The following is a 17,494-nucleotide window of genomic DNA, read 5'->3' as shown; positions in this document are numbered from 1 at the left end:
TCAATACGTGGATTGATTGATGGCGTTTAATATCTAACATTTCTAAGGACAATAATGAATGCCATCACACAGACACAATAAAGAACACATGGAATAAAAAAAAAAGAGGCTGCATTACATGCAACATACATATTAATTTATGGGGTACGGAGAGTCCAATAATGGACTAAAGGAGCCTAATGTCACTGTTTAGAGGGGAATTAGCTCTGGCAGCCAAAACAGACAAATACTCCATCTAAACATGAATCGATTCTCCATTGTGGTACAGTTCTAGACAAGCCCTCTACTTTCAAACCACATCAAAATAATTTCAAAAAAATGCAAAACATATACTTACTGCACTGATTTAACACAGTTGCATCTGACAGTATCTTTCAGTGACACATTTGCGGCGTCTTTCTTCCGTTTACACACAGGTGTTTGGAGACACAATCACAGGTAGCTAATTAGCATGTAGTCGCTTCTCTCTTCCTGTCTTTTTTCCCATAAACAAAACGCTGTAACATGGAAAAATGGCAGTGTGGGAACCCTAACCTATAAAAGTGATGCGTGTTAACGTTTAGAGCAACAAAACTCCCATGGCCAGAAGATACTATCGTCAATAAGCGCGAAAGGTAGTTAGCATCTATAAATGGACTAGGTTACCTAGCAACATGCCTTGACAAGATCATATATCAATGTTAGAGAATCAACATGTCATACAGCACATCGCACAGAACATACCATACAAATCAAAGGTTGATACTTTATTCTTAAAGCACTAAAGAGGATTTCTCTAGGAAAGTCCTTTTGGGGATCCGTTTGTACAAATCATCTTTGCAGGCATCTCTCCACTCTCACCAAGGTCAGGTGTCAAAGGCTGGGTTAAGGCTTAAGCTGTACAAGAATGGTTCCCTTTGTGAGGAGGTGATCGAGTGAGGGCTTCATTGGTGTACAGCAGTGAGTCAGGTCCTCCCCTGCAGAGAACAAACAGAGACAATTGTTCACGTGAAAGTTAATTCTTTCTTGCTTTTTCATTTCGGCCGTTGCTTTCAGATCAGTGCAGATGAAGGAAAGGAGATAAGGAGACGTTTTCATAATAAGTACAGTTTAAAATAGATAAAGAGGAAGCCATGACTACAGGCTATTGACAGAACGGTTTATTTCTTAAATTTATTGATTTAATCTAGTGGCCTACACATTTGCAGCTAAAAGGCTGAATCGCAGTATAGACTTAAAAGATAAAATAAATTGAGTGATGATATGGACCTCAGGTGTATCTGACTGGGTTAACCTGTAGTCGGAGGGGCCGAGGGCTGGTAGACTCAGACTAGGGCCAGTGGGTTTACGTGTAGTAGGAGAGGGGCCGAGCGCTGGTAGACTAGGGCCAGTGGGTTTACCTGTAGTAGGAGAGGGGTTGAGGACTGGTAGACTAGGGCCAGTGGGTTTACCTGTAGTAGGAGAGGGGTTGAGGACTGGTAGACTGGTTGACTAGGGCCGGTGGTAGTACATGTACCAGATGGTATCGTTCTTTAGAGATGGTCCAAACAGAGGGTTGAGCTGGGCCAGGATCGCTATCAGCCAGCTGAAAACATACAACACATACTAATGATTACACAACTACACATCTCTGTCATGGCTTCTGTCATGTGTAATGGCTTTGTTTGTGCTCCCCAGGAATAATAACAGCATCTAAGGCATCTGATGGGGGATCTAAATGAAGAATAAAGATACTTGTGCATGTCTTTTACTTTTAGACATTCCTGTTCTACCCTATAGTAATGGACGAACATGACAGCAGGGTCAGCTATAATAGAGGAAACCAACTAAGCGCTCAGTACAGCAGACTGAAGGAGACAATATAGCACACTAGTTTCTTCCCTCAGCTGCTGTGGAGACTATCCCCATCACATGGACTGCACTGGCCCCTGGTGGAGAAATGGCAAAGTAACACGACATGGTTATCCGCTCGCCTGACAACTTTGAAAGCTAAATAAATAACTATGAAATGAAATGGCATCTCAAGACTAACAGGTTATATTGAATGGGATCATTACCTACCGTACAAGCAACAGGTGTACTCTGGGATCCTTACCTACAATACTCGGGGCTCGTTAACCACAATACTCTGGGGGTCATTAACCACAATACTCTGGGGGTCATTAACCACAATACTCTGGGGGTCATTAACCACAATACTCTGGGGGTCATTAACCACAATACTCTGGGGGTCATTAACCACAATACTCTGGGGGTCATTAACCACAATACTCTGGGGGTCATTAACCACAATACTCTGGGGGTCATTAACCACAATACTCTGGGGGTCATTAACCACAATACTCTAGGGTCATTAACTACCGTACAAGCAACAGGTGTACTCTAGGCCTACACTTATTTTCTCTATCGGCAAAACCGACCATGATGGACTTTGAGCGTGTCTACATCTGTGACAGACTGGTAAGCACTATGTATTGACGTTGGGACATTGAAATCAAGCTGCAGTTGGCCCAATCAATGAGTATGGAGAATAACCTACGGGTAAAGTGTTCTCTCTCTGCGTCTATGTGGGACATATGCATAGCACATAACTATCTCCAAATATAAGCTAATAGTCCTGTTTCACACTTTCATGGAAAGCAACTTAGCTAGGCCTAACATTATGCATGATGCGAGACTCAAACACACAACACTGGGGTGTAATCATTACCAGTTTCTAGTCAACAAATTCAGGTAGGTCCCACACAGTTTTGTTCCGTTTGCTCTGTTAGATTCATAAACGGTAAACGGTTTCCGTAATGAATACACCCCTGATGTTGCCCGCCTGCAACTTGTTCCAACCAACTGAGCCAAATTAATATAAGAGCCCTCAGTGATACTGTGAAATATTCTGCTACATTCCTGTGAGGACTATACTTACAACAGGTAGCAGCAGACAGCAGTTAGCACCAACATGGTAACTATCACTCTGTGGAGGGGGGAAAGAGGCATTATTCCACTGGGCCAAAACATTATTACAAAAGCAGTAACAAGACATTAGGCTATACATTTGTACCCCTACAAAAAACATTACTCATATCTATGGTTTATTATGACAGGTGCTCATTTCTCAGATGTACTACTAGACCTAGTTCATGCAGATAGGGCTTCATCATGCCAACTTGAGTCACTAGACATGGACTGGGGAAGTTCCAATATGACATCTTGATTTGTCTGTATTCCATTACATTTTTATCCAACAAGGACAAAGAAGTTTCAAAACATTGCCAAATGGTAAAGTTTATTCTAGTTAAAACTAGAGTTTACTACTAACTTTTCTAGTTAGCAACATGTAAGTTAGCTAGATAACGTTAGTGTTTTTCTATCATGTTAGCTAGTTAATTTACTTACCCTCTGTTCGGTCCTTTGGGGATAAACCACGGCACAACTCCACCAATAATCCCCCAAAACAGAGTCATTACCGACATGGGAATTACAAAACTAAGCGCCGCCATGTCTGGTTTTGGAAATAGTTTTAAAAGTAGAAAAAGTAAACGCATACACTTGGCAACGCTACTCAACGCCGAAATAGCGAACTGTTGCCAGACCCCCGGACTAGGAAGTATGGATCACATGATGTCGCCACAGTAAACTGGGCGTGTAGCGGTACCAAAAATGTTTCATAAACTGATCCTAGACCAGTGTTTTATACAGGAAACTTGATCCTATGGGAACATTTTCTTTTTGTAGGGTTTTTGGATAAACGCCGAAAATAAAGTCTGTGGTAACACAGGTTTAGGAGATCTTATACATGTTGTTCTATGAGATTGGCGTCATCACCTAACGTTACTTTTTGTGAATTTTGAAGCATTTACGTAATAAAAAAAAGACAAAGAACATAAAAGGCTTAATAATTCATTAAAAAGTAATGTTAACCGGCTGATTTTACCTCATAGGAACAAAAAGTATAAGATCTCCTAAGCCTGATCTTTTAAAATGTCCTAAACTTAAAAACTCTATTCTTTCCACATAGGAATGGCTGAACGAACCAGAGGTATATTTTCCGGTTTTTAGGACTACAAGCTGACGAGCTCTATTCTCCCTTCGTTATTACATGAAGTCTAAAGCCATCCAACTATTTCATTCGTGCAAACCTTTACATTTTCCTTGGCTTAAGCTTGGATTTGTATTGGCAAAAAACTGCCATTTAGTGCTAAATTAACAGTCTAGTGCTAAATTGATACGGTTTGACATTTAGATTAGATCACAATATCAGGGGATACTTGATGATCCTAAATCAGCACTCATACAGTAACCACGTTTCCATCCACTTTTTATGCGAATAAAGTCAAAACTTATTAAAACCAGGAAGTGTTGGTACAATCTTATAAATGCCAACAGATCATTTGTTCGTCAGACGTGGAGGGGTCTTTTCTTGTCGGTAAAATGTGTTATGCGACAAATTGCGGTGGAAACCTTTTCATGCGCAAATATTGATATACCATCATATCGAACTAAACTTGTCAAGCGATGGCATGTTGTACGGTCCTCCCACTACAACTCGGGAAAGCATGCTCCCGAGTGGAACAGCGGTAAAACATTGTATCTCAGTGCTTGAGGCGTCACTAGACACTGGTCCGATTCCAGGCTGTATCACAACCAGCCGTGATTGGGAGTCCCATAGGGCGGCGCACAATTGGCCCAGCGTCATCCGGGTTAGGACGCCAATGTAAATATTTTTAACTGTCTTGCCTAGTTAAATAAAATTGGTTTAGATAAAATACATTATGAACTTCACAGGGTGAAAGTGCAGTGATATTGATGCTCCTATTCAATAAATATCGATGGTCTTAATCTAGTGACATGATCGATGCTTGGCTGTTTGAAAAAAAGTCTTGCTCTTATCCATAATAATCTCATTATGTAGACTAGACTACCCATACCGTATCTGCGAGCTGTTGGCTAGAGTGCAGGTGCCAAGACCAGAGTAGGTACATTTACTACTTAACACAGTAGAGTTCAAAATGCGAAGGAAACACATTGAACTTTTGATTTTTATTTGGTACATGAAAACGTAATGGGAAAAGAAAATTGTGCGCACAAAGAATGTGAACCATCATGCAATCAGGTTGGTTCCACCATGCTAAACCAGAGTATAACTATGCACAACAAGGACACCCCCATACGTGTGGCGTGCCCACTTTGCAGTACTTTACTGTAATACTTCCATTTACGACAGACAATGAAATTGATTTGTACAGCAGTTTATTGTAAGCAATAGATTTTCACTCTGCCATCTTCTCAATGGTTTCCTCCTTGTATTTGCCCTTCTCCTTTCCGTCAGCGCGGGACTTAGCCTTACGCTCCAGGATCTTCTTGCGATCCTTGTCCAGCTTTAGCCTGGTGATCACAACCTGGGAGGGAAGAGGGAAAAGAGGATTGAATCTAGGTCGATAAAAACAGCGGTGAAAAAAAAACAGATTGTGAAATCCAAAATGAATTCCTCTTCACGAAGAAACATCTCAGCCCCAATACCATGAAGAAACATCTCAGCCACAATACCATGAAGAAACATCTCAGCCCCAATACCATGAAGAAACATCTCAGCCCCAATACCATGAAGAAACATCTCAGCCCCAATACCATGAAGAAACATCTCAGCCCCAATACCATGAAGAAACATCTCAGCCCCAATACCATGAAGAAACATCTCAGCCCCAATACTAGTCTAGCTACATCAGAAGCCAGCCAGGCTTCAGAAGATAAATTGTGAGTTTCTGTAAGACAGTGGACTTTATCTGCAACTCAGCATGCAATCCCAATCAGAAATGACAAATACATGTCCAGACATAACATGGAGAGCCATTCTATTAGACAAACGAGAAGAGCCGTCTAATTCTACACAAGACCCCGGGAATCATATCAAATGTATAACTACTAATATCACTGATGTCCAAGATTGGCTGGAGCCTAGGCTAAAACCTTATCTTCAGTTTCACAATTTAACATTGAGCCTAGACAATGTCCTACATGTCAGGTAAATGCAGTAAGTGGAGCATTAGCATGTAGTCTACATTTCCTCCCCAGTTCAGCATATATTGGGTGCCTGTCTTACTACATGTTGTTCAAACCAGTCAAGACATTCAGTGACTTAGTCAGGCTGACTACATTCAACTAATCTTCCTTCGTAACAGAAAAACACCCGTTGCCATGACATCCGAAGGCTGAAACCAGTGGTGATTGGCAAATATCCACATTCGCTCAATTTACCCTCACCAGGCACCCTAACGAAACATTTGAACCCTTTCTCAATTAATTGTTCCTTGATTTCGCTCCTCCTTCTCAAAGTACATTGGAGAACGTCAGACGGTGGGAGAAAACGTCTTGAAACTGAGGTGTCACCCAGACTTGTCCAACAAAAACATGCAACTTTGTTCATTTTTTAATCTCCCAATTGCGCCAACTGAACACGACACAGGTGTGGTGACCACTGAGCTTGGACACTGAAAAAGCTGCATGTATTAAAACAATCCAACAGGTAGCTGCTGAGAAAGGTAGTTACCGTAATTTCCGGACTATAAGCCGCTACTTTTTCCCACGCTTTGAACCTTGCGGCTCATACAATGACGCGGCAAATTTATGGATTTTTCCCGCTTTCACAAGATTCATGCCGCCCAAAACCTGAGCACCGTCACATAATGTGACGTAAATCGAGCGCGCTCAAACTTCCCATCATTCTGATTACGGTAGTCATTGTCACCCTCATCATGGCAAAGACATGGAGAAATGCATATGATGCAGCTTTCAATTTGAAGGCGATCGATCTGGCTGTTGGAAAAGGAAATAGAGCTGCTGCACGGGAGCTTGGCCTTAATGAGTCGATGATAAGACGTTGGAAACAGCAGCGTGAGAAACTGACTCAGTGCAAAAAGACAACAAAAGCTTTCAGAGGAAAGAAAAGCAGATGGCCCGAACTAGAAAATGAGGCTTGGATGACAAGTGGGGAGAAATCCTTCACTAAAACGGGCCGCATGCGAAGAGCAACTTATGGTCAAGTCTGCCAGTGGGTCCTGACAGCGTGGAGCATTAAAAAAAATAAAAAATAAATCCACTATCATTAACGGGTTTCGAAAGGCTGGACTGCTGCATATTGAAGAGGGCAGCATGAGCTCAGCGGGGAATTTGCCTCCGGATGAAAGTGACGAGAGCGACAATGAAAACGATCCAACATCGGATGAAGCAATTCTGAGGCTATTCAACTCCGACACCAAAGGAGATGACTTCAGTGGTTTCAGTGCACAGGAGGAAGATAGTGACCAATGACTTTCTTGGTAGGCTACTGTTTACTGCTATTTTTTTTTTAAATTTTTGTTACAAGCCGTGTTTCGTTTAAAGGCCTATTTATTTTTGTTACAAGCCGTGTTTCGTTTAAAAAGCCTATTTATTTTTGTTACAAGCCGCGTTTCCTTTAAAGGCTGTGTAAAGGTCATTTGTTTCAATGTACTGGTAGGCACCTGCGGCTTATAGACATGTGCGGCTTATTTATGTACAAAATACATTATTTTTTTTTATTCAGTGGGTGCGGCTTAAATTCAGGTGCGCTTAATAGTCCAGAAATTACGGTATTTAGAATTTTTTTTTTTACACTCCACAATGATACAATACAAAATAACGATTTGTTAAATTGTGAACCACTCAAATTGAGTTGAGATACTAAAACAATGATTATCCAACATGGTAGAGGTCATATATAATACATCTATACACAAACAAAGTACATGCGTGTGACTACAGGTAGACGCTCACCTTGCTGGGGTGGATGCCGACGTGCACCGTGGTTCCGTTGGCCTTCTCTCTCTGCACGCGCTCAATGTAGATGACGTACTTCTTCCTGTAGACCTGCACTACCTTGCCAATCTGCTGGCCTTTGTAGTGTCCACGGACAACCTGCACAGCACACACATGGAAAACGACATCACCCACGTGAACAAAATCCTAACGCTAATTTGAATTGGTCTGAAATCAGGTGTTAGTTTCGGGTCTGGCCTGTATTACAGGGCTGGAATTTTATGTAGTTCCTTATGCATGTTAGTAGCAGCTAGTAAGGCAATCTCAGAATTCGTATTAAGTCTGTTGAAACGCGTGGTTCTGGGGTTCTTTACCTGGACTTCGTCGTCCTTGCGGATGGGCATGGACCTCGCATTGTACTTCTGACGGAGCTCCTTGGAGAGGGGGGAGGACATGATCTTCCTCCGGATGTGTGAGGGGGCATTGAAGTGCCTCTTGCGGTTCTTACGCCGCGAGGATGTCACAAATGGATTCAGCTTCATGTTGATGGCTGCAGGGCAAACAATCAGATTAGAGGGTTAGCATTGATTGACAACTTGCTACATGTCAATCATTTGTCGTTTAGGCTATGCTAACACCACAGCATAGTTTATGTACAACAAAGTGACAGAGCCAAGAGATTTCCCAACTAAAAGGTAACGTTTGTTTGCTAGCCTTATAAGCGAGCACCTCAAGCTGCAAAATGTTAGTAATGTGAAGCTAGTTAGCTACATAGATGGGTAACGTTAGCTAGACAGTCATTTTCTGGATCTCATGTCAATACCTAGCTACAACAGCTAACTTTAGTTAGACTTCAGGGTGTCCGCCCAACAAACAGCAGAACTAAGATTGAACAATCCATGAATAATCCAGGGACAATCACCGAGACCACTAACTAGAAGTTTACACACAGATCTATGATCTGCTACGCACGCGTCATCTCCTTGCATTCAACATGACATGGGTACACACAGCTAGCATTAGCAACCTAGCTAGGTAGCCATGTTAGATGATTGTCGAGCGCAGTTGACTTCAGTGTTAGCGAAAGTCAAAATACACATCAATGCTATGGTTTTCTCTGAACGAAACACTATGCGAACATGTGTAATTAACGTTCGTGCTCATTTGAATTCCCAGCATGTCTGCCATTTTCTAGAGTTGGTAGCTTGCCCTCACAGGTTGAGGATTGCAGATTACGGGACGTTTGATATAGCTATTAATATACAATTTGTCTCCAATACTGACCACTATAGAGTAATAACATGGGTACCTGACTTCACATGTACTTTTGGGGATGTACAAAAGCGTATAACATAGGATGGATCTTGATTACGTTGGTGAAACTGTCAAACAGGAATTCTTACCCTGCCGATAACTCCTCTGTGGCCGGCGGAAAAGAGACCTTCATTGTACTTCCGCTCCGATTAGTTCACACACGAATCCCGCGAGAAGTACTCTCACAGTTAGCAGGACAAGAAAATGGTCAAATTCACGCACTTATCAAGAGAACATCCCTGGTCATCCCTACTCCCTCTGATCTGGCAGACTCACTAAACACACATGCTTCATTTGTAAATTATGTCTGATTGTTGGAGTGTGCACCTGGCTCTCCGTAAATAAATAAAAAAACAAGAAAACGGTGCCGTCTGGTTTGCTTAATATAAGACATTTGAAATGATTTATACTTGTACTTTTGATACTTAAGTATATTTTAGCAATTACATTTTCTTTTGATTCTTAAGTATATTTAAAACCAAGTACTTTTAGACTTTTACTCAAGTACTATTTTACTGAGTGGCTTTCACTTTTACTTGAGTCATTTTCTATTGTGGTATCTTTACTTTAAAGAGAATTGCATGAGAAGTATGAAAATTCGATACTTTTTCCACCACTGAACCTATGCATCAAACTGTATGTGTAGACGGCTTGACATAAATGGTAGCAGAAGGGGAATGTTGAACTTTTGTTGCACACATATCCAGATGATACTGCGTTCTCATAGGCTTACAATTATGTTTTGATTATATCTTGAACAGTAGCTAAGATTATATTTGGTTGTGATCTTTGCAAAATAACTATTTTCGATGCAGCAGTTGTTAGCTAGAATGCTAACACTCATTGATTTAGGCTGTAGCAAAAGCTAGCCAAAGAGCCATTTTACTGGTTGAAGTTGAAGTGTTTTTTAAGTATAATGCAGTTGATTTGTGATGATGACACACACATTATATCTAATCTAAAAGTAGTCTGAAATGCATTCATAAGCAACATGTAAATAGTTTTTTTTGCTGGTGTTCTATAAGAACTCCCCATTTTTCTGCCATCAATTTGCGCGCATGGCCCTCGTCCGTGAATTTTTGTAAACACAGAAAGTGTTCTATGGAAGTATGCTATTGTAGAATATTAGCAATATGGATGTTGACCAAGAGATGTCGCCATAAACCATGATGTAATTCCCTCGGACCTCGTGGACCTGTCAGGAGTTTCCATCTTCACTGGCTCACCCTGATCATCATTAGTCGGCTAAACATCCAGAGACCTAATACAAACTACTTTGTAGCCTGTTTATTGAGGCTTGCTTGGCAAGGATTTATCACCATCGTCATCTAGGCTATTTGTCAGTTTATTGAAAACATTATTCATATATTTTCTTCTGTAGCCTAGCCTAAAACCCATTAAGGCCAAGAGCTGAAACACGGTGGCTTTACTTTTAACTCTATATAAGTTAGGCTATTTTGATCAACCTCTGTCCTCTTAGAGGTGCGGAATTTCCCCTTCACTTCGCTCTCTAAATTATGAAATGATCTAGGCTACTTCGTTTTACTTTGCTCTCTAAATTATCAAATTATCTAGGTTATTTAAGAATAGGGGGGGGTAAAGGTTCATTTTGAATCACGCCAAGACAAGGCAATTTCCAACTCCGCCACACACTACCCCGTACCCCTCCAGCCCCTCCCTACCCACTCCTGTCAGATATCCGGGAAAAGAGGCGCACAACCTCCTGTACTGGCCTGCCAGCGCGAATCGGGATGAAATTACACCATGCAGATGAAAATGTCTAAACGCGGAAGCAAAAGGCGCGTTGTCATGGACACCACACTTCTCCGCCGCGCGCTGTTATAACCGGTTAACGGACCATGCTCGGATCTTGCTGTCTGTCTGGGTGAAAGTGATGCGGTCATAGAACGAGCAGTTCCAGCTCGTTTCCTCCCTCTCCGATCTCTGGTCTCTCTCGCGGCAGTGCGGATGTGGAGTGAACACTGGAGCACTGCCTTCTGCTAAACGGAGAAGAAGATGAAATGTTTTTCACGTTATCTACCGTACCTCTTCCGTCCTCCCACCACCATCCTGTCTTCCACATGCCACACCGAAGGTAGGTAGAGACTCACCGGGGCTCCCAGGAGCAGTGTGTGTATTGTGGTTGATGGTAGAGGGGAGTTTAGATGTCTAATATAGATATCGTTATATGTTGACCATTTGGTGAACTACACTGCATGGAGGCCTGTATGCTTTATCTGTTCTCTTGAACTGAACTGTGTGAGCTGTCAATGTGAGCTGTCATATAGGGTCTGTGTCCTGTCTGTAGTTTTATCCTGTAGCATGACATAGCCTAGTAAAAGTAGGACAACTGACAACACTTATGAATACAAAAGTTTGGCTATTCTAATGTCAAACTAAAATCAAAGCTGAAGTATGGGAAAGTAATTGACATGTGATTTCACTCTGGTTGTGCTGATAAGTGGATAAAAGTTTAGAACTGATCTGCACAACTGTGACACCAATCCATTCTGAGAAGACTGATCATTCTGAGAAGCCTGATCATTCTGAGAAGCCTGATCATTCTGAGAAACCTGATCATTCTGAGAAGCCTGATCATTCTGAGATCTTCTTGGTAAACAGCACTACTACACCTAAAAGGCCTCCATTTCATTAGAACAGTGTGACGTCTCTGTTTCAATGTTCTCTTGTCAATTTGTCTGGCATTATACAGGGGCATGCCACATTCCATGTGCTTCCTAAGGCAGAGCAGAGAGGGCTGTTCTGTGACCAGGGCAGATAGGGAGAGCAGACAGAGCACTGAAGCAGTTGATTGTTACAGAGGGCATGTGGCCGTGTGTGTGTTTGTGTGTACGTGTGTGTTGGAGTACTTCAGGGCACTACAAAGCAAAGTGAGCAAAATTACTGACTTAATACTCACTGACTTGATTTCCTTGTTTGTGGTAATATGTAGCCTACACATTATTCCCACTCTAGTGCTCATTAGACCTGGTCACTATGTGTACTTCCCCCTCCTCTCTCTCTGCCCCCCCCCCCCCCCCCCCCCCCCCCCCCCCTCTCTCTCTCTCTCTCTCTCTCTCTCTCTCTCTCTCTCTCTCTCTCTCTCTCTCTCTCTGTCTCTCTACCTCGCTCTGTCAATTCAATTCAATTCAACTCGCTTTATTGGCATGACGTAACAATGTACATATTTCCAAAGCTTACTTTGGATATTCACAGCGGTCATGCATTCTCTCTCTCTCTCTCTCTCTCTCTCTCTCTCTCTCTCTCTCTCTCTCTCTCTCTCTCTCTCTCTCTCTCTCTCTCTCTCTCTCTCTCTCTCTCTCTTTCTCTCTTGCTCTCAATTCAATTCAATTCAATTCAAGGGGCTTTATTGGCATGGGAAACATATGTTTACATTGCCGAAGCAAGTGAGGTAGATATTATACAAAAGTGAAATAACCAATAAAAAATGAACAGTAAACATTACACTCAGAAAAGTTCCAAAAGAATAAATACATTTCAAATGTCATATTATGTATATATACAGTGTTGTAACGATGAGCAAATAGTTAAAGTACAAAAGGGAAAATAAATAAACATAAATATGGGTTGTATTTACAATGGTGTTTGTTCTTCACAGGTTGCCCTTTTCTTGTGGCAACAGGTCACAAATCTTGCTGCTGTGATGGCACACTGTGGTATTTCACCCGGTAGATATGGGAGTTGATAAAAAATGGATTTGTTTTTTGTGGGTCTATGTAATCTGAGGGAAATATGTGTCTCTAATATGGTCATACATTTGGCAGGAGGTTAGGAAGTGCAGCTCAGTTTCCACCTCATTTTCTGGGCAGTGTGCACATAGCCTGTCTTCTCTTGAGAGCCAGGTCTGCCTATGGCGGCCTTTCTCAGTAGCAAGGCTATGCTCACTGAGTCTGTACATAGTCAAAACGTTCCTTAATTCTGGGTCAGTCACAGTGGTCATTGATTCTCTCTCTCTTTCTCTCTCTCTCTCTCTCTATCCTAGACAACAGTGTATGAGCTCTGGATGAGAGAAATGTGAGAGAAAGAGAGACAGAGAGAGAGCGAAAGAGATTGCGAGAGAGAGGGAGTGTGAGAGAGAGATAGAGAGAGACAGTCTGCCACCGTTGCCCTAGAGCACAAAAAAAACGATACATACCTCGGGTTATCAGCGCTACAGGTAACTTCCACAAAGCTGTGAACGATCTGAGAGGCCTTCTATCCCATCAAAAGGAACATAAAATTCAACATACCAATTAGGATCTGGCTAAAAATTATTGAATCAGTTATAGAACCCATTGTCCTTTATGGTTACGAGGTCTGGGGTCCGCTCACCAACTAAGAATTCACAAAATGGGACAAAATGGGACAAACAGAATTCTGCAAAAATATCCTCAGTGTACAACGTAAAACACCAAATAATGCACGCAGAGCAGAATTAGACCGAAACCCGCTAATGATTAAAATCCATAAAAGAGCTGTTAAATTCTACAACCACCTAAAAGGATGCGATTCCCAAACCTTCCAAAACAAAGCCATCACCTACAGAGAAATACACCTGGAGAAGAGTCCTCTAAGCAAGTTGGTCCTGGGGCTCTGTTCACAAACACAAACAGACCCCCAGAGCCCCAGGACAGCAACACAATTAGACCCAACCAAATCATGAGAAAACAAAAAGATAATTATTTGACACATTGGAAAGAAATGACGAAAAACTGAGCAAACTAGAATGCTATTTGGTCCTAAACAGAGAGCACACAGTGGCAGAACACCTGACCACTGTGACTGACCCAAACTTAAGGAAAGCTTTGACTATATACAGACTCAGTGAGCATAGCCTTGCTATTGAGAAAGGCCCCAGTAGGCAGACCTGGCTCTCAAGAGAAGACAGGCTATGTGCACACTGAGGTGCGGGTGGCTACCATAAGCGACATTTCTTCGGCGCCTGGGGAAACTGCCTTGTTCAGGGGCAGAACGACCCATTTTTACCTTGTCATGAGTAAAATACCACAGTGTGACATCACAGCAGCAAGATGTGTGACCTGTTGCCACAAGAAAAGGGCAACCAGTGAAGAACAAACACCATTGTAAATACAACCCATATTTATGTTTATTTACCCTTTTGTACTTTAACCATTTGAACTTAATATGACATTTGAAATTTCTTCATTCTTTTGTAACTTTTGTGAGTGTAATGTACATTTAAAAAAAAATGTTTATTTCACTTTTGTTTATTATCTATTTCACTTGTTTTGGCAATGTAAACATGTTTCCCATGCCAATAAAGCCCTTAAATTGAATTTAATTGAACTGTCACAGTGGTAGCATTGTATACTGACTAGTCCTAGAGGCCACAGTGGTTAGTATTGTATACTGACTAGTCCTAGAGGCCACAGTGGTTAGTATTGTATACTGACTAGTTCTAGAGGCCACAGTGGTTAGTATTGTATACTGACTAGTCCTAGAGGCCACAGTGGTTAGTATTGTATACTGACTAGTCCTAGAGGCCACAGTGGTTAGTATTGTATACTGAATAGTCCTAGAGGCCACAAAGGCTAGTATTGTATACTGACTAGTCCTAATGGCCACAGTGGTTAGTATTGTATACTGACTAGTCCTAGAGGCCACAGTGGTTAGTATTGTATACTGACTAGTTCTAGAGGCCACAGTGGTTAGTATTGTATACTGACTAGTTCTAGAGGCCACAGTGGTTAGTATTGTATACTGACTAGTTCTAGAGGCCACAGTGGTTAGTATTGTATACTGACTAGTCCTAGAGGCCACAGTGGTTAGTATTGTATATTGAATAGTCCTACAGGCCACAGTGGTTAGTATTGTATACTGAATAGTCCTAGAGGCCACAGTGTGTGTCACTAGCTTGTATTGAGACATAATGTGGAGGGCTGGAGGCTGAGAATGACATACTATATTATTTAACCTAACAGCATCCCCCCTCTCACTCACACACACACACACACACACACACACACACACACACACACACACACACACACACACACACACACACACACACACACACACACACACACACACACACACACACACACACACACACACACACACACAGACACTCCCCCCAGCGGCCCGTGGCTCAGAGAGAGAGAGAGAGAGAGAGAGAGAGAGAGAGAGAGAGAGAGAGAGAGAGAGAGAGAGAGAGAGAGAGAGAGAGAGAGAGGCTCATATAGACAGTCATAGAGAGAAGCCTTCAGAATGAATATATGTGACCTATATTTTACTGAGAGGGAAAACTGTCTGGTTTGGATATCAGATGTATATACACTGCTCAAAAAAATAAAGGGAACACTTAAACAACACAATGTAACTCCAAGTCAATCACACTTCTGTGAAATCAAACTGTCCACTTAGGAAGCAACACTGATTGACAATAAATTTCACATGCTGTTGTGCAAATGGAATAGACAAAAGGTGGAAATTATAGGCAATTAGTAAGACACCCCCAAAAAAGGAATGGTTCTGCAGGTGGTGCCCTGCAAAATGACCTCCAGCAGGCCACAAATGTGCATCTGTCAGCATATGGTCTCACAAGGGCTCTGAGGATCTCATCTCGGTACCTAATGGCAGTCAGGCTACCTCTGGCGAGCACATGGAGGGCTGTGCGGCCCCCCCAAAGAAATGCCACCCCACACCATGACTGACCCACCGCCAAACCGGTCATGCTGGAGGATGTTGCAGGCAGCAGAACGTTCTCCACGGCATCTCCAGACTCTGTCACGTCTGTCACATGTGCTCATGTGCTCAGTGTGAACCTGCTTTCATCTGTGAAGAGCACAGGGCGGCAGTGGCGAATTTGCCAATCGTGGTGTTCTCTGGCAAATGCCAAACGTCCTGCACGGTGTTGGGCTGTAAGCACAACCCCCACCTGTGGACGTCGGGCCCTCATACCACCCTCATGGAGTCTGTTTCTGACCGTTTGAGCAGACACATGCACAGTTGTGGCCTGCTGGAGGTCATTTTGCAGGGCTCTGGCAGTGCACCTCCTTGCACAAAGGCGGAGGTAGCGGTCCTGCTGCTGGGTTGTTGCCCTCCTACGGCCTCCTCCATATCTCCTGATGTACTGGCCTGTCTCCTGGTAGCGCCTCCATGCTCTGGACACTACGCTGACAGACACAGCAAGCCTTCTTGCCACAGCTCGCATTGATGTGCCATCCTGGATGAGCTGCACTACCTGAGCCACTTGTGTGGGTTGTAGACTCCGTCTCATGCTACCACTAGAGTGAGAGCACCGCCAGCATTCAAAAGTGACCAAAACATCAGCCGGGAAGCATAGGAACTGAGAAGTGGTCTGTGGTCACCACCTGCAGAATCACTCCTTTATTGGGGGTGTCTTGCTAATTGCCTATAATTTCCACCTTTTGTCTATTCCATTTGCACAACAGCATGTGACATTTATTGTCAATCAGTGTTGCTTCCTAAGTGGACAGTTTGATTTCACAGAAGTGTGATTGACTTGGAGTTACATTGTGTTGTTTAAGTGTTCCCTTTATTTTTTTGAGCAGTGTATAAGGCTCAGTCAGTCAGTCAGTCCGCTACTCACTCAATCACAAACACATGCATGCACAGACATACGCCCACTCAGTCACTCACTCCTCTTGCCATCCCTCAAATATACAATATGCCAGTTATAATATCCGTCCGTCCCTCCATCCATCCATCCCTCACTCATTCACAAAGACACGCAGGCATTCATACACATATACGTACGCCAGCTCATTTATTTACTCGGCCAAACCCCCCCCTCCTCCTCCTTCTCCCCACACGCATACACACGCTCTTCCCATCCCCTCCTGCCGGCACTGACCCTCAATATCGGCCTAGTGGAGCAGAGCTGAGTTCTCCCCAGGGTGTGGGTGTGTGGTGGGTGGGTGGGTGAGCGTATGTGGGTGTGGGTGTGTGTGTATGTGGGTGGGTGGGTGTGTGAGGGTGTGGGTGTGGATGGGTGTGTGTGCAGCCACATGTCAGTTGCTGGACCATGTGTCTGTTTTTTGTGTTTATCTGGAGCACAGATGAGAGATGTGTGTGTGTGTGTGTTTATCTGGAGCACAGATGAGAGATGTGTGTGTGTGTGTGTGTTTATCTGGAGCACAGATGAGAGATGTGTGTGTGTGTGTGTGTTTATCTGGAGCACAGATGAGAGATGTGTGTGTGTGTGTGTGTGTTTATCTGGAGCACAGATGAGAGATGTGTGTGTGTGTGTGTGTGTGTTTATCTGGAGCACAGATGAGAGATGTGTGTGTGTTTATCTGGAGCACAGATGAGAGATGTGCCAACATGACTGTCTCACCTGCGGCTAGTCTCTGGGGCTGTGTGTGTGTCGCTGTGTGTGTTTTTGTGTGTGTGTTTGTGTGGGAGGGCTGGAGAGTGAGTGAGGGAGAGAGAGAGAGAGGGAGAGACAGAG

General features: G+C 43.0%; 3 protein-coding genes across 4 annotated transcripts in view; 1 reads left to right on the top strand and 2 right to left on the bottom strand.

Annotated features, from left to right (window-relative positions):
* Positions 1-12: 12 nt before the first annotated feature.
* On the bottom strand, positions 13-3,598 carry LOC129858712 (V-type proton ATPase subunit e 1-like). Its single transcript, XM_055928048.1, has 4 exons — positions 3,370-3,598; positions 2,900-2,947; positions 1,431-1,564; positions 13-956 (listed from the first exon to the last, which is right to left on the bottom strand). Exons 1-3 carry the CDS (start codon positions 3,516-3,518, stop codon positions 1,471-1,473), a joined length of 291 nt encoding a protein of 96 aa, XP_055784023.1. The 5' UTR covers positions 3,519-3,598; the 3' UTR covers positions 13-956; positions 1,431-1,470.
* Positions 3,599-5,206: 1,608 nt separating this feature from the next.
* Positions 5,207-9,258, bottom strand: LOC129858709 (60S ribosomal protein L26). Of its 2 annotated transcripts, none has more exons than XM_055928044.1 (4): positions 9,150-9,258; positions 8,121-8,296; positions 7,765-7,905; positions 5,207-5,372 (listed from the first exon to the last, which is right to left on the bottom strand). In XM_055928044.1, exons 2-4 carry the CDS (start codon positions 8,286-8,288, stop codon positions 5,244-5,246), a joined length of 438 nt encoding a protein of 145 aa, XP_055784019.1. In that variant the 5' UTR covers positions 8,289-8,296; positions 9,150-9,258; the 3' UTR covers positions 5,207-5,243. The 2 variants fall into 2 exon arrangements, with proteins under 2 accessions (XP_055784019.1, XP_055784020.1); XM_055928045.1 differs by lacking the exon at positions 9,150-9,258 and adding an exon at positions 9,056-9,143.
* Positions 9,259-10,772: 1,514 nt separating this feature from the next.
* Positions 10,773-17,494, top strand: part of LOC129858691 (serine/threonine-protein phosphatase 2A 55 kDa regulatory subunit B beta isoform-like) — a 99,607-nt gene continuing 92,885 nt past the window's right edge. The window contains exon 1 of the mRNA XM_055928018.1: positions 10,773-11,155. Coding sequence (XP_055783993.1) covers positions 11,077-11,155 — 79 coding nt within the window. The 5' untranslated portion in view covers positions 10,773-11,076. The remainder of the gene's footprint in view (positions 11,156-17,494) is intronic.

Source organism: Salvelinus fontinalis, chromosome 6 (genome assembly GCF_029448725.1).
Source record: "Salvelinus fontinalis isolate EN_2023a chromosome 6, ASM2944872v1, whole genome shotgun sequence".
NCBI lineage: Eukaryota > Metazoa > Chordata > Actinopteri > Salmoniformes > Salmonidae > Salvelinus > Salvelinus fontinalis.
The sequence above is the reverse complement of the archived record's forward strand: the minus strand, read 5'-3'. Positions and strand labels throughout refer to the sequence as shown.